A 23,535-nucleotide genomic window follows, 5' to 3' on the forward strand; every position below is an offset into this window, starting at 1 on the left:
CAGTAAATCGATATAGGTACAGATGGACGTATTGTGTAATGTGCATTATGGCTAAAAGAGTCGTACTAATATTCATATTTTTCCAACCATACTAATTTTTTATCTCTTATTTATATTAAAAATGCAACTATTTATAACGTAATGTCTTAAATAGTGATGAACATAATGTATTATGTAGCGAGAATTCAGAATCTGAAACATAATTTGAGGAAAATCAAATCACCCAGTTTCAGTAAGACGGTCATTTCTTATTGATATCTGGTAATTTTGTAGTACTAAAGCTTGGGAAATCATGGTATCCCGGAGAAATAGTAGAAGTTGACCATTCGCAAGTAAAGGTCAAATGCACGGCAAGAAGGATTGGAATAAATAAATTTATTTGACTGGAAAAAAGGCGAGTATTGGTATGATAATCTAAAAATATTATGCACAATAGATCCACCTGTACCTATATCAAAGCGAGCATTTTCTATTCAAGATAAAGACGCTCTTACTGCTCAAAGCTGTTTATGTTAAACGTTGCTTCTTTGTAATAAATTAAAAATAAATATGATCAAAACACTATCTGGGTGTGATAAGATTAAATTAACAAAATACATAAATAAACAAATAAAATAAATTAAAAATAATAATAATAAATGAAAAAAATGCACCACAACATACTAACTTCGAATGATTATATTTCCAAAAATAGTAGGAGTGACACTAATTTTATTACTTCAAATGTTAGACAAACGTGTTGGTTATCAAACTTAATTAGTTTCAGATCTCTGCTATGAGGGGGCTAATTGTATTCAGATTACAAATGGTCAACTTCTACTATTTCTACGGGATACCATGTTTTCCCAAGCTTTAGTGCTGCAAAATTACCAGACATCAATAAGAGATGACCGTTTTTCTGAAACTGGGTGATTTGATTTTTTATGTTTTCTTTGTTTTAGTTTACGTTATCCTCAAATTATGTTTCAGATTCTGAATGCTCGCTATATAATACATTATGTTCATCACTATTTAAGACATTATGTTATAAATAGTTGCATTTTTAATATAAATAACAGATAAAAAATTAGTATGGTTGGAAAAATATGAATATTAGTACGACTATTTTAGCCATAATGCACATTACACAATACGTCCATCTGTACCTATATCGATTTACTGTGTTTCTAATGCTTTTTATAAAGCTTTATTTTATAAAAAGCATTAGAAACATATTATTTTAGGTGTCACTACTGTAATTTTATATTAAAGTTTAAAACAAACCGTGCAAAAAGCCATTCGAATTAGAAAAGTCTTTTTAAAAATAACTCCATAACATACTAATTTCGAATGATTATATTTCCGAAAGTAATAGGAGTGACACCGATTTTTTTATTTTATATGTTAGACGAACATGTTGGTTATTAAACTTAATTAGTTTCAGATCTCTGCTATGAGGGCGAGAGTAGAAGTTAGATTTAAAACATTTGCATTTTTGTGAAATTTATCACATAAAAGTTCCAACATCTTCTGGCGCCCTTATAGTGACACCAATTTTATTACATATTTTTGATGTATGCAAGTGTAGCTAGGAATTTATGTAAAAACATTGGTGTCATCAGGAAGGCGCTTTGAGAAAATTGGCATTGAATGTAGTAAAAAAATTCATTTTCGGTCATTTTTAAACGGAGTTTGTGGCCGTCGCCCTCGTAGTGACACCGATTTGACAGCTGTTATAGTATCTAAGAAGACCATATAATAGTATAGAATTTAAAAATCCATGTCATTATAGGGGCGCTTAAAGCGACAAGAACTTTAAAATCTGAAAATTTGAAAAACACGCAAAAATGTGCCACGCCCCCTAAATTTAAAAATTTCATTTCCCAAAAACGGTAAGGCAGACAAAGCTCATATTTTGCACAAACATTACATTCATGATAAGGAGCAACATATGTGAAAATAAGAAAAATTAGAAAAGGTCAACAATCACAACCTGCCTGATCCTTGCAGACAATGGCTCTTAAACTATACAACCAAGTACTAAAATATCAGAGACTGAAAAGTGCAAATGAAGTCCTGAAATTATTTTTAACTGCTCTTGAGTCCCCTTCAGAATAATTAGATTTATTTCTCTTCAAGTACTTAAGTAATGAACTGTCCAAATGGGCAGCATCATTATGTTACTATCTGATTACCCATTTTCTATATCTGTGCACCATTTATTTTAAAACATTTTTTATTATTGATCATTCTATATTTAATTCATTGTTATATTTGTCGGTGGGTTGGAGGGGTGATCAAAAACTAATTGCACCGAAAGCCGATGTGAGCAAGTAGCAGTGCATTATCTTTTCTCCTCCAATGCTCTTTCTTTCTTTCGACTGCTGACTCTGACATTGATTTGTTGAACCTAAACAATTTTTAAGTTGTATTATCTTAATTTGCAAAAGAGAATATAACTTTTAAAAAGCTTTGCTTGCCTATTTTCCCCCCATATTTTTGTAGTTCCAACTACCCCTTATAAGGCTTCAAAATGCAGGATTTTATATCTATTTTTTAAAATTTCCTCCGGGGGAGAAACTCTCGGACCCCCGAAATGTGAGGATATTTCACTCCCTACTTATATGGGAGCGATTTTGCCAGAAACACTCTCATGTTACCATTCCCCCTCTTAAGGTTAATCCAAAAAAATCATCACGCAGAGAACAACAACTTTCCCATAAAAACGATATCTTTCTCCCTAAAAAATGCCCCCCTCCCCCCCAAGATGTGTGAACATTCACCTGAAAATATTGGCGCCCCCCAACTGGGCCTTCCACCGCCCTCTTCGGAGGCCCAGCACGGGCCTGCTTCTGGGGCAGCCATCTTCTGGCGCCCCCTTCCCTCTCGCAGCGAGGTGGAAAAAGTACCGAACAATTTCATATGATAATTGAACATGTTATCCAAAGTCTATGTGTACCATAAAAGACAGGAAAAATGTAATATATTTGCTTTTAAAAAGCTTTTTCCTAATTTTTAAAAGAAAAAATGTAAAAAAAAACTACAATGCAGCGATAGCTCAGTTTATAGCGCCCTCTCTCTCATAACTGGCGCCCAGGGTGATTGCACCTCTTCGGACGGCGTCCAGGTCGAGCACTAGTTGGTGCTGCCCCCCCCCCCCCTCTCTTTTTTCACAAAGAATGGTAAAAAAAGTTCCGACCATTAACACAGGAACTAAATATAATTATTCGAAAAAACATTTTTTCAAAAAGAATATAATTTAAAAAATAATAATTTTTCTGCAGAAAAAGTTTAGTTTATGGCGCCCTCTTAGATCTCAGCACGTGGTGCGATTGCCCCTTTCGCCCCCCCCCCCCCCCTCTTCAGTCAGCCCGTGACTCCAGGGCGCCGATAAATGTCTGAAGGCGGCATTAAAACGTTTCAAAATAGAGTGACCATTGCTTTGTTTCCTCCTTGACTTCATCAATGCTTTATATCAACCAACTCTTATTAACGAACATTTAAATAGAAAATAGGAACCATCTGGTTACTCCAGGGGAAAAGGAGGGATGGTGATCAGGTGTAAACAGAGATGAATGGCAGAGGGTAATTTACTGTCTTATTATTGAGACTGGAAAACCAGTATCTTTATGCAGGCACTTCAGTAACTGAAGAGATCGTTTTCCCCTTTTGGCTATATTTTACTTGAATGGAGCAAGGTTTTAATATTTAATCTGTCGCAAGGGCTGAGTTTTTGTACGACACATTTACACTTTTTTAAATAACTTTTTTTCCAACTAGTTTCGATAGAATTTTACATTCATTGAGGAAAGGGGCGCCGTAAAAGGGGGTGCACCGGGATTCGTCCCGGTGTCCCGGTGGGCCAGCACGGGCCTGAGGTCCTCTCTTCAACCCTAAAACTTGCCAAACTTTTACTACTCCGAATCCTAGCCGGGCCCACTCAAGCGAAGGGTCCCTACTTTTCTACTAGGCTGACATAGTCTCTCGTCGGCTCTGCTAACCAGAAAGGAAAACAAATCCACTAGTCTGCATAATCTTGGCAACTAAATAAAGGTTTCCAAATATACATATTCTTTTTTCATGATAGTAAAGATCGGTTATTTGCTGAAACATAAATACTAGTCTCCGTACTTAGCTTTCAACATTTACATTTTCCTGCATTTAAAAAATACGATTATATAAGGGCCGTATTTAAGAAGTAGGTTTTTTGGGTTTAAACCCCTTTTGAAATATTTCATAACTATTTCAAAAAAATGCTTTTTATTGTGTTTTTGCTGATAAAATTATTACTATTTAAATTTTATTTATTTTGAAATTTCACTTGAAAAATAAAATAATTATTGAAAAATTCTACAAACTATCTGCAGCATCTTTTTATATTGTAGTTATTGCGACTAACCTTTTTCGCAAAATATACAACTTTTTCCTTCACATTTTGAACATCTACCACCAAAATCAAACCTCTTTAAATTTGAAAGTGCCAACTTAGTGTTATTCTGCCGTTATAACATATCTTTTATCTGCAAAAAAAAAAAAAAGAACTTGTATTACTTCGAATGAGCGTATATGAGTACACGTATCTATTATTTTGATTTGTTAAAAGTACAGCGAATACTTAACAGGGGTGAAGCAATGTAGTTTACACAGATTTCTTTCCTTCTTTTAATTATGTCAAATTTTACATTTGCTCAGGTTAATACCCTTAAAAAGCAGCACCCATCTCATCCAAATAATCTATTAAAACAAAATCAATAGACAGAAAAAATCACATTTTATTGATAATTGACATTTCACGAGAAATGTGTTTGGTAAAGCAAACCCCGAAATAAAAGCCTGGTTACGGTCTTGAAGTATCTATAACTAAAATGAAACCTTTTTAATGTCACTTTATATTATGGAAATGATTTTATACCAATTTTAGTTCTAATTAGGTTAGATTTCAATCTGTTACAGATCAGTTCATAACCTCACATTTTACTCTATTTTTAAAGTCGGTTTATCCTAGAAAATTGCATAAAATTAGAATTGCTGGTTTACATAAATGGTTTACAGAACGAAAATGCAGATTTTAAGTATGGGTAAAACATTTTTATCAGATCTCACCCGTCCTTTGAGCCCAAAACATGCCGCTTCCTGTGGCTCCGTTTGGTAAGCCCAATCGACAGGCGTTTGTTGCAAACTTGCTGCTACGAGAGGAACATCAGTGATTTGGTTTTCTGGACCTCCAGCTTCCAAAAGCAGAACTGTCACTCGAGGATCTTCAGACAATCGACTCGCCACCACAGCTCCAGACGAACCTGCGCCCACTAGAAGCAAAAGTTATGAAATGAAACAAAAACTTATATGCCAGGTGGATGATGAATTAATAACTCATTGGAAAGATAACTTGGGCTGTCTAAAAACAATGTACAGGGTCTGCCACAAGTCCCTCAGGGGTTTCTGAAGCTTATTAAAAGAAAAATATTACCATTACAGCAACAATGTTAACTTTACTGTAGAAATAAGCTCTACAAGTTTTTTTTTTTTTTTTTTACAAATATTTATATGTGAACTTTTCATCATAGAGTAAAAACAGTTCAGACTAACTTATTCACCTACATTGCCCTTTTCTAAAAATATTTTTCAATTTTTTACGAGTAGTCTTCAAGAGCTCGTTCGCTTGGTTGCTTCTAGCATTGAGTTTTTCTTCAATGTTATTCAAATACTAATTTTTAAAACTTATTTTTTTCATCAATGGATTATTATTGGTTTGATTAAAAATATCAGAATTAATGTGACTAAACATTAAAATTATCTATGCAAGATTGCAGGGGTTATTACTTAATAAAATGAAGGCAGAACATAAAAACAAAAACTTTTGCCTTCATTTTATGAGTTGAACAGTGCCATTGCTTGCGGACGCTCGCTGGCTTAAGTTTAGTACCAGTTTGAAGGTAATATTCGCTTCAAGAAGATTAAATCAGATTCCAGCTCGGTTTTTCGATTGATACAGACTGACGAGTCCATAACAAAGCCGAAATGCAGTCTCTGGGTGTATAAACCGCGCTGTTGGTATGTTACGTGTTAGCATGTCTTATTTAATATTTTAAAATTCATTGTGATTTTCAAATTCTATTTCACAAATTCTAGTTAAAGCTACACATGTATGCCATAGAGTTTGAAAAACTTTCCCAGTCGAACATCCTCAATTTATTTGAATTTAGCATAAGATGCACCTGTACCTTTTTCTACGTCAGAATTGAAATGGGAAGAACTCCTACCCTTGAAAGTTACTTTTACGTAACTTAACCTTCGGAGGTCAAAGCCAACATATGAGAAGGGACCTCCGCGGAATGTACGGCCTACTGACCTCCATATCATCTTCGCGTGATAAACGTTGAATAAAAGAACGGGTGTTACGTGAAAGAGAAGTGATTTATGGCAGAAGGCGTGAACACGTGTAGATTATGTTTCCCTGATCGCTTTTACTCGTATTTCATTAAAACGAGTGAACACATTTCCGATTTCAGGAACAGAACTGGTCTGAAAGAATGCAATTAAAGAATACAAATGCAATAAAGAATACAAATTAAAACAAGGGCACAAATTTCCGTGTTTAAGAACAAAACTTTTCTCCAAGAATACAATTTTCTGTATTACTTGAATAATTTGGAAATATAGCGGTGACATACATCTGGCTTAACGCTTTCCGTACGATTGCGGGGAAGGGGGGGGGGGCAGTAAGAATGTAGTTCATTCTCCCGGACAATGAACTCTGAGGGGTAAACATTTTTCATTCAAATCTCGAATATGAAAAGCTCTTACAAGGTTCGCTATTATTCAAGCTGATTCGCGCTGGCTTTGGCAGGTACCAGGCAGCAAAGGTGCGCGTAAAACTGCTGCAAAAAGTCAATCATAGATTCATTCCATGTCACGTGACCTGGTGGTTTCCATCCAATCATCTCTGATTTAGAGGACGTTCTACAAAGGTGCAGACATGCCTTTGAAACTAACCTACGCAAATTTTCAGCTTCCAAGACACAAATCATGAGGATCTAGGATACCTCAAAAAGGGAAAAAAAAAGTGGGCTCCAAAATGACCTCTAGTGCGGAAGCCATGAGAAACATGACAATTCGTTTCAAAAAAGCTGATCCGCCATTTTGGAGACCCCTTTTTTTAATTGATCCTAAATCCTCAGGATTTGGGTCTTGAAGCTGAAAATTTGCACAGGTAAAATTCAAAGGCATGTATGCACCTCTATAAAATTTCGTTCAAATCGGAGATGGTCGGCCAGAGACGAAGAGGTCACTTGACATGGAATGACTCAGTTTTTGACGCAACTTTGCTACCCGTTTCCTGCCAAAGCCATCGCAACTCAGCTTAAATAATAGCGAACCTTTCTTACGTTCTGTGATGTCCTTAGGCAGAAAAATTTTATGCCTTTATACTATGACGTAGGTCTGGAATCATGGGCTCTTACTCTATTAGTTTTATGCATTTACAGCGAAGTTATAGTACCGTAAGAAATGAAACATTACAGGAGGGCCGTTTCTCAAGAAATTAAGAAATTTCGTAAATAATTACATTTTAATCATCCTAGTGTTAAAGACTGGTAAAGCAATAATGCGTGTATACAAAGCGCATTCAAATTTTAAGTTGAGGACTTTTTGCACTCTTGGCTGAGAAACAAAAGCATGTTGTAAAGCTTGGAAAAGTAAAAAGCGCCCACGTTGAAAATGATACTAATATCTTTTCACCACAGGGAAGAACGATGTGAAAGCGCGTCCTTACGATGTTGTTCTACCCCGGTAAGTTCAAAAGAATAGAACATTGAATGAAATAATACACAAAGCACAAATGGACCCGATTTTAAAGAATAATATCTTCGAAACGACAGCACATATTTCAATAAGTGTTACATGAAGCTAAAGAGAAATGTATACCAAGTTTGTTTTTTTCAGTTACAAATGTTTGAAGCGTTATTATTTTGTTACAAGACTCCTTAAAGAAATGGCTTCGTCCGATCTCCTAAAAAGTGAATTGTCGTTCGTTGGAACGATGATATTTATCTTCAGTACTGTCTCGCTTTCTCAAATTTCTTAAGTTATTTCTTTAATGTCTTTCGATATAACTCATTTCATCCACCTTCAAAACAATTTTTCGTTTTCTTTTCATTTGTGACCATACTGTAGTTGGATATAAGATGCTTCTATTTAGAAATAATGCACTATACTATATGACGTAAGTTCATATTTTGTTTTTTTTCTTTAGCACCGAAAATGTTTCATAGGACGGTATTCGGTGATTGCTTTTGAAGATTTTCTGACATTACGTCAACTTAGATTTTTTTTAAATCAAGTGAAATCACGCAATTTTGTACCATGTTAGAATCAAACGAGCTACTTTTGAAATGTAAAACATATGTCATATCTTTCCTCGCTACCACTCGGTGCCGAAGAAATATCTTGCAAAATAAGCTATAATTGCTTTTTATACCTGAAACCAATAAATTATTTTTCGATTAAGCATATTTTCTTACTGTGCGCTAATTTTACTTACTTTTCTTTATCACTCGTCTATTTTTTTTTTTTTTTTTTTTTTAATTTACTTGAGTAGTTTTCGCAAAGAGATCATTCGCAATTTTTTAAAGTGAACAAATTTGTTCAAATGAACGACTTCACTGTACGGACTGAAACAAAACGAACGATCCTCTGATGAACGGATCCTTAAAAAGAACATCGTCCATTTCAACCACAAAATAAATCTCTCCTCCCAAAAATGTCAAAAAATGTTTTTACTCTGTGAAAGGAAAAAAATCGATGTCTCAGACTTTGAAACATTATGATTTTGAAAATACATTTCATTTGAATGTCAATTTTCTAAAATTAAGTGAAATCATCAGTTATTTCCCGGCGTAATGTAGGAATTACGATTCTATTTTTACTCAGTTTTAACATTTTGGGGAAAGTTGTCATTTGCCGATTATCTACAGGAAAAGTCATTTTGGGAAAGCGCTAGTAAAAGATTCATTTTCGATACAACTTAACATAAAGTTTTCCCTCTATTACGATAAGCATCTGCGTGGTTGAACGTAGGTAAGTGTTTCCTGCATTCGCCCATTCATTACCAGTCCTCTGTAAAAGCCGGACTACTACCTTTGCTACTACGTTCATGCTCGAGTAAACTTGGAAGAATACGACGCTATTAATTTTCAATCATGAACAACGATTTGTCTATGGAAACCGTGAAGCGTGTTCGAAGTTGAGCAAGCAATAAAACGCAATATGCTTTTACTCTTATTTGTGCAACGTGTAATTTAAACAAGTTCCAAAATTATTCGAGTGTTTACTCTTATTGCGCTAACATCACATTTGTAGGCCCGGCAGCTTATAAACAACCTTTACTTTGCTCGAAATCATGTAAAAATTTGGAGACTGCTGATTGGCTGTCTCGTAAAAACGTTATCCATCTATTTTACAGCTTTTGTTTGCTCTAATTACTTTTTCAATTCGAATCAAGATCTTCTAGTCATCATTAGAAGGATGAAAATTACTTTCAAACCTGAATTTAGAACTTCTGAAAAATAAAATTTGCTAATATGAGGAAAAAACATGGAGTTCTCATTTCCGTCGGCTGACCAATCAGGAGTCCCAAACTATTACAAGACCCCTGACTACGTAATGTTGTTTATATGCGGCCCGGCAGCAGAATTTCAGCAGTCTGCGACTCGATTCGGAAATCCCAAAAATAGTGCACAAGATAAACAAACAGTTTAATAGTTAAAAAACCTAATTGAGCACCCAGAAATGTTTAAAAAATAAGGTGTTAGACTTAAGAAATTCAATACATGGCTACTTGTGGATTATATCCCAGAAAATACGTTACAAAACTTCTCATGCTGAAAGTTAAAACGAGCTGATGTGTGCATCACAAGACTTCCTTTTACTCCAATTTAATGTCATTCCCCCATTACTGTCAATTTTAATGTGATTCAATAGTTTACTCTCTAAATATCACCAACAGTGGCGAAATTGAATTCAAATTTAAAAAGAAAAGAAAAAAATCGCCAAATTTGTCGCCAAATTGGCGGCAAAACTTGACGTCCTTTCATTTCAGAAAAAATCATGTTTTACTTATTTACAGAAAAGGTGATATTTTAGGTTTACGTTCTAAACTGCAGCGGATTTTTGAAAGTTTTATTTTTTTTATCGGTTACATTAAAAAATTCTGTTATATTTTATTTTAAATCAAAGGTTTCTTTCGTAACAAAAATCTTATTTAGAAACACTTATGTCCTATTCGAATTAAAAAAAAAAAAAAAAGCGAATAGCAAAATCGGCGGAAAATAAGGAGATGGTAATTTATAACTTTTCTTTTGAAAGTCAGAATTTTTTTCAAAAAGGAATTTTTACAAATATAGGGATCATAAAGTGTTCAATTTAATGTGTTTTCAGAACAACTCTATTGATGAAACGCTTTCAAATAGTCTACATAAAACACTCAAAATTTTGGTGAATTGAAACAGAAGCATTCATTTAAATCGCAAAATTGAAAATTTTAAATTACATTCTGTCCAGAATTTCGAATAGCTTAAAGGGCCATTCCACGAAAAACGGTAATTTTGTCCCGCACGTTACGCTTCATACATTTCATAAATAATTTAAAAAGGATAAGCAAAATTTTGTTGCGAAAGAAATCATTAACGCATGTGGGACTTCTTAAGCAAAAACTTTCTTCAAAAATTATTTCTTTTTTATGAACTATAGGAACTGTCGCGTGCGGGACAAAATAACCATTTTCAATGGAATGGGCATATGCATATTTTGTTTCAATAGTTTAAATAATTATTTCTAAACTAATGAGCTATGTTTCTTTACGTTGGAGCCACAGATTTTAAAATCTACAATTTGTTTCGTCATTGCTCTAATAATGGAGCAAAAACATTAGCTCATTCATAAGCAAGTTACCAGAGGTTGACTTTGGATGTCCCGCACGTGACGCGTGTAAATAAATTTTATTTTAAATAACAAAATTGTATAATAAAAATACAGGGTGTTCAAAAAGTGCTTGACACATTTTAAAAAGTCATAAAAAAAGTTAAATTGTAGTATGAATATGCGGTTTGCGCCAAAATACTCTATAGGTTCAAGAATTGAATTTATATTGACGGCTGTATCGCCACAGCAAAAAAAAAAAAAAGAAAAAAGAAAAAATGTAATGCGAGATAATTAACCATTTGATTTGTAAAGCAATACCTTTCATTACCAGAATTCATTGTGTGCACCGTTTGTGACATAGGATGAACTTGAGAATCGTTTATAGATGTGGTTCGATCAAGATACGGGGCACACATTGAACTCTGGAAATGAAGGGTATTGCATTACGTTTAATACCATGATTAAAATCTCACATGACGTTTCTTTTTCCTACTGTAACGATACAGTCGTCAATGTTACTTATAATTATTTTCTTTTTCTTTCTTTTTTTACGATGCCATAAAAAGTCTTGAAACTATGAAGTATTATGGCGCAAACCTCATATTCATACAACAATATGTTGCTTTTCTATAAATTTTTAAAATGTATCAAGGACTTTTCGGACAACCTGTGTAATTGTGTCAGGAGTATCTTTGTATCAAATGTAAAGATTAAAAAAATTGCTTACCCCTGTTTCATTAAAATATTAAGAGTATGATGAAATGTTAATGAAATTTAAGCTTGTTTTCGTCCCGCACGTGACGGTGGTTTGGCCCTAAAACAGCTTTTAAAATAGTTGAGAGTCTACAAAAAATTGTTCAGTTTTCTTTATCATCATTCAATAAATAGCTAATAAAAGCACAAATGGAATAAATCACATCTCATCAGAAAACAGTTAAATTAAATGGAAGCAGACGCAAACTAATTCCTTCACGAAAAAAAAAAAAACCTTAGTTCTCGCGATTTGTGAGTTGCCATAACTTTCAGACATCAATCTGTTTTTGTCTAACTGCAAATGACTCGTCAAAATATTCTAGCTGAAGGGGAAGCTTTGACCTTTTCACTTGCCGTTAATAAGGGATGAACCAGTTAGATAATTGTCCCGCTTTCGCTACAACCTACATCCAATTGCAAGTGTCACCCGTCTCTATCAACAATAAAAAATATTAAATAGATAATTAGCATATGAATAGAACATAAAGAATGTTATAAGTTTCAACCGCCAACTAATTAACAAGAGATAATAAACCCGTTTATCATTGACTGACAGAACATCGTTCGTGGTGTAGAAACAAAAACAAGCTTAATTTCTCCAATACCAACATCGATATTCTAACAACAAAAATCTCAATTGGCTTCGCTAACAAATTATTTTAAATATCCGTTTTGACATTAAAAGTTAAATTTAGGACCCCGGTGGTAGAAAATGACAGCTCACTGGTGCAGTGATGGGAGGTCGCTGTGCCCTTCAAAAAATTTCCTTAATTTTGTCTGACGATTCGGCAAAATTTTTAGTTTTTTTCAGCAAAATGATCTTTATTAGGTGAAATTTGGAGTTCCATTCGGCAAACTAATCTAAGTCGGCAAAATTTGGAGTTCAATTAGGCAAAATTAATTTCTGCCCTCACAAAAATTAAAATTCGGAACGCCTCAGGTACAGCTCCTTTTTCCAATCTTGTGTTCATATTGAAATAAGTGAAAAAACAAAAAACATTATCTTTCATTCTTTACAAGAACAAGATACCTAAAACCCGTATTCCAAGAGATATTAAAAATGCTACATTATAGGAGAAACTTAAGAAAAATATCACCATTTTTACTTCCTTTTACAAAGTAAAGGAAGTATTGTATTCACAAAAAAATTTTGACATAAAAATCGACCTTAATTTCCATTTTGCTCACCCTAGAATGAATGTTGAGTTTCTTTTTCAACCCGACCACACGTGGATATATGTCTAAGAACGTATAGACACCAGAAATATACATTTTGACCATCCCCGAGTTAATTACAACGAGTTTTCTCGTGACGTCTGTATGTGCGTATGTGTGTCGCATAACTCAAAAACGGTATGTCATAGAAAGTTGAATTTGGTACGTAGATTCCTAGTGGGTTCTAGTTGTGCACCTCCCCTTTTAATTGCATTCGGATGTTTCTAAGGAGGTCTTTTACACCTTTGGGGGGGGGGGGGAATCATTGTCAATGTCAATCAAACTCAAGTGGTATCATAATTTGGCAACATATCGCCATGCTTTTGGTCGCCAAGTTTTCTCGCCAACTTGGCGACAAAAAATTTGGCGATTTTTTTTTTCATTTAGGCCTCTTTTGGCGATATTTGGAGAGAGTCTAATTAAAATGTCTAATGTTGGAAAAGTTAATCTGTACAAAAGGGTTTTTTTTGCTTCAGTTGGCAACAAATTTGGGGGAAAATATTTAAAGTGTTTCTTCGCTTACTCCAAGGCACTACTAGTATCATTAAATTGGCGTAAAAGGAAGTCATGTGATGCACACATCAGTTCGCTTTGTATTATGAAACTAAATTTATTATAATACTTGTGCAATTTTTTACTAGAACTTTTTGAACTATTAGAAACCCAGTACTATTTTGGATTATTAAAAGTATTTGGAACAAGAACGATGACTATATGTAATAATTACACAAAATAGGTGACATTTTATCAAAATATCATTGAATTTGATCTCGTAGAACGTAGAGGCAAATCCTAACATAATATTCAATTTAAAGAAGAAATCCTTAAAATTGGATTTTTTAACGGATTTTTGTGATTCCTGAGAGCCTTTTTTTTTCTTTTAAACATTTACCTTAAATTTTCTTCGCCGTTCGAACAGTTCAACATTGGAAGAAAAATCTTTCAAATCAAGAATTGAAATATGGGAATGAGGTGACTTTAGAGGTGGAATCCTTGCCGCAAATATCAACTTTTTCATTGATCCAAAATCTATTTCGGGAACTCCAATTGCACCCCATATAATTCAATTTTAAAAGAAAAAAAAAGTAAAGGGAAAAGATTTTTTGAATAATGTATGTTTTTGTGGAATATGACATTATACTTACTGCTTTACTTTGTGGATGTCAGTTACCCGTGGTATTGCCAAATAGAGAAAAAAGCATGTTCATTATTTTTATTTAAATAATAATAGCAATAATAAAAAGATAAAATGAAAAATTCTTAAACTCCTCTGAAGGGAAAATCACCTATGTTCTAGGGTCATACGCAGGTTGGAATATCTTTTGTTATTGCTTTCTTTTATCTTACTTCTACTGCATATTGTCAATTTGTTTAGCACGAAAAAAAAATCACACTAACTCTATTCCTTTTTGTTTTCTGCACTACTTGTAATTGAAAAAAAGTAGTTGTCATGAGAAATTTATTGTTTATTTTTTCGTTTAAACTTAAAATAGCTTATAAAGTTGGAAAAATACTGTAAAACTATTCAATCAAGTACTAAAATGTCAGAGACTGGAATTTGCAAACTAAGTCCCTTAATTTTAATTGTTCAAGAGTGCTTGAAAATAATTAGATAAGTCTTTGAAATTCCTAAGAAAAGTTATTTTTATTTCTTATCAAGTGTACCAATTATGAATTGTCTAAATGGGCAGCAGGCTACTACTCTTGATACCCGTTTTCTTAATTTGTACACTACTTATTTTAAAGAATTTTTTACTGTTGATCATTTTAGGTTTAATTCATTGTTGTATTTGTCAATGAGTTGGAGGGGTGATCAAAAACTAACTGTATAGCTTGACCGCGAAAAGAAGGCAGATGACCTTGAAGCAAAAACATCATTTGTATCACTTGTAATGGTTTTTTTTGGTATTATCTTGGAACAGATAGGATTAACGAGACCGTACCTCTTACTATTCGGTACATTCTGGCAGATTCTACTTATTAGGAATGATACAAATGATGTTTTGCTTCAAGGCCATCCGCCATCTATCTGTAGTCAAGCTTTACCGAAAGCCGATGGGAGCAAGTGTGGCCAAAGCATTATCTTTTCTCTTTCCTCGCTAAAAGTTTCGTTTGCCTATTTTTATCCTGATATTTGGACAACAAAAGGGGCCCCATCGTTGTACTATCTTAGGGCCCCGTTAAGTCTAAATCTGGCCCTAGTTATACGTTAATCTTTTACGTATTTTAAATGCACGTATTTTCTATCACAAGTGAAAGTCTAATAATATTAAATTTTTTGCTGTGAATTATTGGTGAACCAAATTTATTTCTCCCTAAATATTAGATGTTTGTACTGTCAGTAGTTCCAACAATGGGTGTTCTTATTCGAATGTTTAACTGCACAAATAAGATTACTAATAATGTGTGAGTAGATTGCCACTGCAGTAGAAAGCAACGGATTCCGGTCTACAAAGAGATGGAACTCGCTTCTACGCAAGGCAGTTCAGAGACTTTTTTTTTTACAATTTTAAGTGTATTTTTCTGTGTTATGCTTTATTAGTAAAAGTGTGACAAACAGGAAATCAAAACACAAATAAAAATGGCAGTAACTAATTTAAGTTTTCGTTTCACTTCGAGTAGAAAGTTTTCGGCGTTTTGTATAAAATGTATTTCAACCTTTTCGATACAGTTAAGTGCCCCGTACTTGACCAGTGGCGTAGCGAGAAAAATCCTTGGGGGGGGGGGGGGTAATTTTTTTTCTGAAGTTTAAAGTAAAGCCATGCCCTCAAGTTTATACACACACATTATATATATATATATATATATATTTTCTTTGAAAATACCTTGATCAATACTGCCGTCATAAGAAAGAAAGCCCTGTCTCCACGAGAAAAAATGTTGCGCAAAATAAGACATAAGCTTTTTATCGTCATAACAGCTATTATATTAAATAAAAATCTTTTAGCTCATAAACAGAACTCTTCAGGTTCGTCTGAAAAATAATTTTTTGGGGCTCATGGGGGGGTCTGACCCCCCTAACCACCCGATTTTGCTGAATTTAGTTTAGAGGGGTGGTACACTAGGGTGGTCACAAAAAATCGATTTTCGAATTTCTTCCGCGGCACCCCCCTAAAATGTGCCAATGGACTAGAAAACATGATTTGCAAAGTTTCAGCTTAATCCGATGATACTAACACGTGCCGCAAAGATGCTAAAGTTGAGAAAAACAGCGATTTTTAGCAAAAAATCGTAATTTTTCCTCTTTAAAACCAAAACTTTTCATCCTAGAAACTTCGTTCTGGTCTCATTTTATAGGAAATTTTATTCTCGTGATGAAATGTTTTATCCATTTTTTTTAAATAAAAGTTACAGAATGATTCTTGGCATTATTCAGGTCAGGTCATGGAAGATATCCTCAATGAGGAATTTTCATGCAAAGACCTAAAAGCATTACATTATTCAATTACATTTATTTGATCTTTGTTAATATTAATTTATCCATTAAAAAGGTTTCATTTGGAGGCATTTTAAAAATTAAATGCAACAAACTGCTGATTTAAAATAAAGGAACTAAGCTGTTTAGAAGAGAAAGCAAAGAGTTTAAACTACAAAAAAAAAAAAAAAAAAAAAAAAACCAATCTAATGCATTTTATTACTTACACTCTTAAATGACATACACTGAAAAGACATACATCATTATGTTATTACTTTTCATTAACAAATTAAAGTGGTAATGGCTTCGATATGGTAGATTTTGATGAATGTGGAAAAATGTGCGTGCATTCAGACATAACTTGTAATAGAAACAAGATAGTTAGAAATTAGTTTTACACCTTTTTCAGCTGTTGCATTGACCACCCTTAAACTGTTTACTATCTTTTTAGTTTTAACATACGAGTAATATTGGTTTCTATACTATTCATCAAGATCAGTATTTAAAAAACTTTGTATCCATCTCTTTAAAAAATTGAATCTCTAAATAGTTGGAGGAGAAATGAAAAAATCTACTTTGTCCAATAAACTAAGCTTCTTTAAGATTGAGCTGTGATTTTGTATCCCTATCTCATCACAATAATCTTCATTATCTCCTACTTCAGATTTTCATTTTGCAGCGTCCCTTGTTTTGATCTCTTTCTTTTTTTTTAATTTTTTTTTAAGTATCATCAAAAAAGTGAAATGCAATCTTCTCTGAGTTCAAGACCATAGATGGCTAATTATTTTATGTAGTTCTGTGCCTACATCATTTTTATAAATACTCTAGTATCGAACCAAGGATTTTACTAAATGTAGATCTTGGTTGGGGACCAAAGCTGAACCGCAGACATAAACCATACTTTTCCGTAAATATCGATGATAATCAACCAAATATCTTCAATACCTTTTATCTCGAAATCGATTAAGGAAAGCTGACCCATGAAAAGATATTTTTAAAGAGTATATGAGGCAGTGAGAAGCAAAGGGATGTAATTGAAAGAATTAAAATTTTGGAGAAAATCATTACAAATAATAGCGGAACCTCTACTCTGCTTAGAGACAAGACATGGTACTAGTAGCTCTGGTAGGGGCTGTTATATAGCATGATTTAGAAAAAAAGTTCAAATGAAAACCTAGGATCTGAACACGTTTTATAAAGAACTTTAAAAAGTCCACTTACATCCCTTTGCTTCTCATTACCTCACATGGCCTTGGTCACCCATCTGGTGCGATGAATAGCGCCAGGTACTCGAAAAGTAGCGTTGGTTGGGGGTCTCGGTTGGGGAAAGACTCCCTAAACAAGTTAGGCAAAGTGGAATGAATTGCTTGTTGTCATCCCTAGGCTGCTACTGATTTCATTTCTCAAAAAGAAAGCTTGAAATTTCACCAGGATTACATATTTTGTTTTTAATCTTCTATACTTGCTTTGGACTGCTTATCTATACCATTCATCCTGAAATTCTTGAAAAAAATCTGGTTGAGGACTAGTGGACGTACCTATTTTGCAAATCAAATCTTCTTTTAAACCAACTTCTAAAATATGGTAGAGATTTGCTAAATACAAAAACTTTTTCTGTAACAACTGTACTCACAAAACGCAGTTTTGCACTGCAGAAGCCCTAACAAGTCCCCGTCTAAGAACACAGACCACTTTCCTGGGAATCGTAAATTTTCCTTTCTCTAGGGGGTCGAAAGCCCTTTACTGGGGATTTTTGACTGGGATTTTTAAGCTATTGCTTAGCTCTGACCACCAAGGAATAAAGCAACGTTCCGTATTTATGACCTCTACAGCTAATTTCAAAAGTTTTACACGCAGTTGTTTGTTTTAGCTTTGAGTTTCAGAGACAAAACTATTGTACAGTGAAATCCTGTTACAACGAATTTCGAATTACCAGAACTTTTTGTAGTAATGAAATTCAAGCAACGTAATGGAAACCAAATCAGGGCTGAAAATTTCTTTCGTTAAAATCGGCTATTTCGTTGTATCGATATTCGTTGTAATGGGGTTTCACTGCATAGATTTCTGATAATATTGCTGTTTTTGCTCTGATTACTTAGCATTGTAAGGGGGTTACCACCATTAACTAAAATAACTAATACAATTTATTTTTTAATGATTCATTCTTTTTAAGCGATTTTGAGAATATTAGCTACGACCTGACTTGGAAAATCCTGAATAATGTTCAATCAATTTTTGCAAGAATTTAAATGAAATTAGACTTAAAGAAAATGAAATTCCCTATAAAATGAAACCAGAACGAAGTTTCTAGAATGAATAGTCTTGGTTTTACTGATGAAAAACTACAATTTTTTGCTAAAAATTGCTATTTTTGTAACTTTAGCCTCTTTGCAAATCACATTTTCCAATCTATTGGCACATTTTAGGGGGGTGCCGCAAAAGATTAATTGAAAAAAGTTTTTCCCCATGTACCTTGTGACCACCCTAGTGGTACACCAGTTAAGTATTTCAACAGTAAGAAATAAATGGTGTTACAGAATTCATTTCTGCTTAACTAATTCAGTTTAACTAATTTATTCAGAAGTTTGATAAATTGCAAATAAGCTTCGAAATTGTAACACTGTTCTAAGTTAGAGTACTGAGGCATAAAAAAGTCAAAAAGGAATATTGAAGAATTGAAGTGTATAAATGTACCAAGAAAAAAGTATAGATACAAAATTTTTAAAAGTGATAGCTATTCTGATGACAATAAATGTGTCATATCGCAACAGAACAGAAAAATTGTCATTGTAAAACAAAGGAATCTATTTTTGAGCAAATGACGTTTTGCCAAAATATTACATATGCTGGTTCTACTGATGAAAATGAATCTTAAAGAATAGATGAGACTAATTTTCTTGTTATGAATTTTACGCATTATGAAGGAATGAAAATGAATGTGAAATGGTGATCATGGAGACCTAAAAACCAGATGCATCAAGAATTCTTTGGATTCACCAATTACTTTTTTGCTTCCTAATATAGAGGAGATTGTGGAAACACTACATTCCAAAAAATGCAGATGGCTGACATTGAATACTTTCAGGGGCAAGTATACATTCTGAAATATTTGAATGTTTAGAAGATTATATTATTTCTATCCAATTATATTTTTTTCTTTATTAAGTTGCAGCATAAACTTCTTTAAAAGGATAGTTGATGTCCCAAACTATTTCCTATTGCTGCATACATAAAAGATTAAAAATGTTACGTATCCCAAGTTAGGGATCCCCCTTACCTAACTAGGAACACTTAACATTTTAAATATTTTTTTGTTTTATTTTTAAAGTGATAGATCAACACTCCTATACCTTATCCTGAGGTGAAGTACTATATAGACTTGACAGATTTCTGAAATGTTCAACCAGTACACCGGAATACTCCCCCCCCCCGTGTCTGCCTGTATTCAAAAGGGTACACACCCCTGGTGGGTTTTTAGAGTGTTTTAGAACGGTATATTGGTCGATTGACGTAAGAAAAATTGAAACTGGCCAAGACGTTTAGCTTCTGCAACGCGACATGGGAACAAACATACATAGACTCAAACTTATTACCCTCCTTTGCGTCGCGCACGCGCAGTCGGGTATAAAAAAGTGATTTTTTAAAAATTGTCAACAGATCGATTGAAATTTACATGCAATTGTTAAGCTAAATCTTAAGGTCAAAGTAAGGCAATGCATTTCATTTTTTAATCATTTGTAGATTTGGAACCAAAATTCCTTTCTATAAACACACAGATGTATTTATTAAAATAAATCATTGACTTCAATAAACTGACCGATTAATTTATCAGCTTTACGTTGATTTTATTTGGCTGCGACATTTAAAAGCTCAAGTTTTTAAACATATGTCATTGTAAAAAAAAAGAAGCTTAAAACCTATTTTAAGGATAGATAATTCGTTCACACTTAAAGCGAAATGCATTGTAATCATGAGAGTTAAAATTTTATGCACTAACCAAGTGTAATAAAACAGCCTAAATTTTTTTCATTTGACCAATTTTTTAAGCAACTATTTTAAAACGCAAAAATTAAGTGTTCGTGAATTTTCTGAATGTTTATCTCTAGCACAAAGTTTGTTTTTTGCTAAGTTTCCAGAACATATATTATCAGCATATTACTTTGAAAACATTGATGAATGCTTAAGATAAAAAATTGCTATTTTAGACTTTCTGATTATTAGAAAACGAAGTGTGTTTTTCTGATATCTTGAAAACAGTATTCAAGATGTTGCAATAATTTGAAATTTTTGAAAAAAGTTACTTTCAGGCAGGTTTGGATCTATTTATAATTTTCTCGCATTGTAAATTTAATTGCGCATTATTAATCTCCAGAAGAAGAGATCGTTATGTTCGACTTTTAACCCTTTGATCCCACCAATTTTTACTTCCTTTTACGAATAAGGAAGTATTGTATTCGCCAAAAAGTTTTCACTCAAAAATCAACCTTAATTTCCATTTTGTTCACCCCCGAATGAATGTTGAGTATTTTTCGACTCGACCACACGTGGATAAGTGCCGAAGAACGTATCCATTTTCACGATTCCCGAGTTAGTTACAACGAGTTTTCATAGTGACGTCTGTATGTACGTATGTATGTGCGTATGTATGTTGCATAACTCAAGAATGTTATGTCCTAAAAAGTTGAAATTTATTACGTAGACTCCTAGTGGGGTTTAGTTGTGCACCTCCTCTTTTGGTTGCATTCGGGTGTTTCTAAGGGGATCTTTTGCCCCTTTTTGGGGGGAATCGTTAATTTCGATGTAAACTCAAGTGGTGTTACAATTTGGCGGACACTTGGCAATATATCGCCAGTCTTTTGGTCGCCAAGTTTTATAGTGAACTTGGCGAGAAATTTGGCGATTTTTTTTTTTTAAATCTGGTTTCAGTTTGGCCAATGTTGAAGATATTTAGAGAGTTGAATCACATTAAAATTATCAATAATGGGAAAATGACATTAAATTGGAGTAAAAGGAAGTCACGTGAGACACATCAGCTCGTTTGATTCATTTTCCAATCAACTGACAGTCACCAATTAGTTTGAAAAAAATTCTGTGTTCAAACGAAGACCATGCCTTAAAGGGTGAAATTTACTTTCCATCTAAGAACACTATTTGGTCAGATAAAAGTATAAGTTGTTGAATAATACACAGTAATCTAAATCTTAAAGTAATTTAGTGGGGACAATCTAATTGACCATCACGTGAGTTATTTATTTTAACTATTTGAGGACACAACAGTGTCATCATATCGCACCCCGGCAAGGAACGTGACACAAAAAAAAAAAAAAAAAACGCATTGGAGAAACTAAAGGCTTTACGCAATAGCAGTTTAAGCGATTTTGTCTCAATATTACACTAAGCGCAAACAAATAATGTGATGTTTTCTTGTTAGTTTGTGCTGCCTGCATCGGTAATCCATATTCAAAGTTTGTAAAGCTTTCTTCCAAACTATGAAATTGTAATGATATGTCGTTAGAGTCTAGCGTTTTTACGCCACCACGTACCAGTTATGTAAGCTAAATTTGTGCGAATTTTGTGGCAAGAAAGAGCATTAGATTTATATATAGATTATAAAGCAATAGTTAGTGCGTTTTACCTAAATTTTGAGTTGCACCACTTTCCTCGTCGGAGTTCGATTTAGTTAAAAGAAAACTTAAGTTAATGGGTATTTCTTCTTACAGATCATAGTCTGCTTCATATTAAGCTTTTATTTTGAAAAAACAAAAAACCTTCTGAAAAACCTTTAAAAAAATTTAGAAGGAAAAAAAAACCTGCGACTTATTAAGGGACCAACTGTCACAATCTTCTAGACTTAACAAATAATGTTCGTATAGAAATTGAAAATGATTAAGATAGTAAATCTTAAAAATGGTTTAACATTACGAATATCTTAAAAACGACGACTCTTCTCTAATTTCTAATATTCCCCCCTCCCTCCCGTGCGTTAATGGTGTATTAATGCCTTCAGTTCTACTTGAAGCATATTTTAGATAACCAGCACGTGTCATGGTGTAGCGTTCGTTGTCGTAGAATTTAAGCTTGTGTTAAACGTTTAACAAAATTTAACGATCACTCGGAAAAAGTTCAAAAAGTATTGGACTCGCTTTGAAATACCTGTAGTGCTTCAGCTTACTATCGGCAAACATTGGGGTGGAGGAACAATATTTGACTTTACAAATAAACAAGCGCAATGGTGTTAATGATCTAACAGCCTGAATTAATTTAAAAATGATGACTTTTCTCTGTTTTCAAATTATAATGCGTGTAGCCTTTTTGTACCACATTTAGCTCTGCTGGAACCTCATCTTATATAAAAAGAATGTATAGGGTAACACCCCCTGTTATTGGCAGGTCACCAGTAATTGGCACTTCCAGCAGAAATGTCCTAAAATAAGATTCATATCTAGTCTTTTAAAAGTAGAAGGCTATATACCAACTGAATGCACATTTACTTTAAAGATTATAACTTCAATTCATGTTACTAAATGGTAGCAATGCATAGGAAAGAGAAACAATTGTGTGTGGCTTGTGTCAAATCAGTCATTTTTGTTGGAAAAGCTTTTTCTCTGGCTTAAGGGAAGCATGCGCATCGATCCATTAAAATCTGACTTAAAATATATTTTACATTTTCGTTGTCAAAAGTTTTGTTTAGTTGAAAGGTGTCACTTTGAGCAGGTAAAAATATTTTTTTGTTCCTTTTTGGATTTTTGAAATAATGATTGATGCCATTTACTGGTGCCTCAGTTTTGCTAGCCTCCAGTAATTGGCAAATGTGCCTGTAAACACTAATGTGTTGTGCAATATGTCACTAGTTTGACTTCTGATTATTTAGCAGCAGTGATATTATATGGATTCACTATTGATTTGAATCCTACAGAATATACTGTTGTATTTTAAAGAGAAACAATAAAAGCAATATGTTGGGCCATCACAGTCGGATATCGCGAGTGTAGAAAATCTTTTCCATATTTTATGGTCCCTAAGAATCGTCGGGTTAATGTTCCTTTTCTGTGGAAACAGCTATAATGCGTAAAATCAAAACTGCATACCGACTAATGAAACAGCAATAATCTCGATTTGTTTTTCATGTAACATTCCAGCTTTATTTTTATTTCTCCAAAATACTTCGACGTCAAAATGTGTGATTTATTAATTTATGTAAAATTACCTACTTTAGATTAACATTCATTTTGTTTCTTATGATGATAAAATTTGTG

At 33.5% G+C, this 23,535-nt stretch overlaps 1 protein-coding gene across 1 annotated transcript in view; it reads right to left on the reverse strand.

The window, feature by feature from the left end:
* LOC129225821 (glucose dehydrogenase [FAD, quinone]-like) overlaps positions 1 to 23,535 on the reverse strand; it is a 66,344-nt gene that overhangs the window by 19,930 nt on the left and 22,879 nt on the right. The window contains exon 2 of the mRNA XM_054860338.1: positions 5,083 to 5,285. Coding sequence (XP_054716313.1) covers positions 5,083 to 5,285 — 203 coding nt within the window. The remainder of the gene's footprint in view (positions 1 to 5,082; positions 5,286 to 23,535) is intronic.

The sequence above is a fragment of the Uloborus diversus genome, chromosome 1 (genome assembly GCF_026930045.1).
Source record: "Uloborus diversus isolate 005 chromosome 1, Udiv.v.3.1, whole genome shotgun sequence".
Taxonomy (NCBI): Eukaryota; Metazoa; Arthropoda; class Arachnida; order Araneae; family Uloboridae; genus Uloborus; species Uloborus diversus.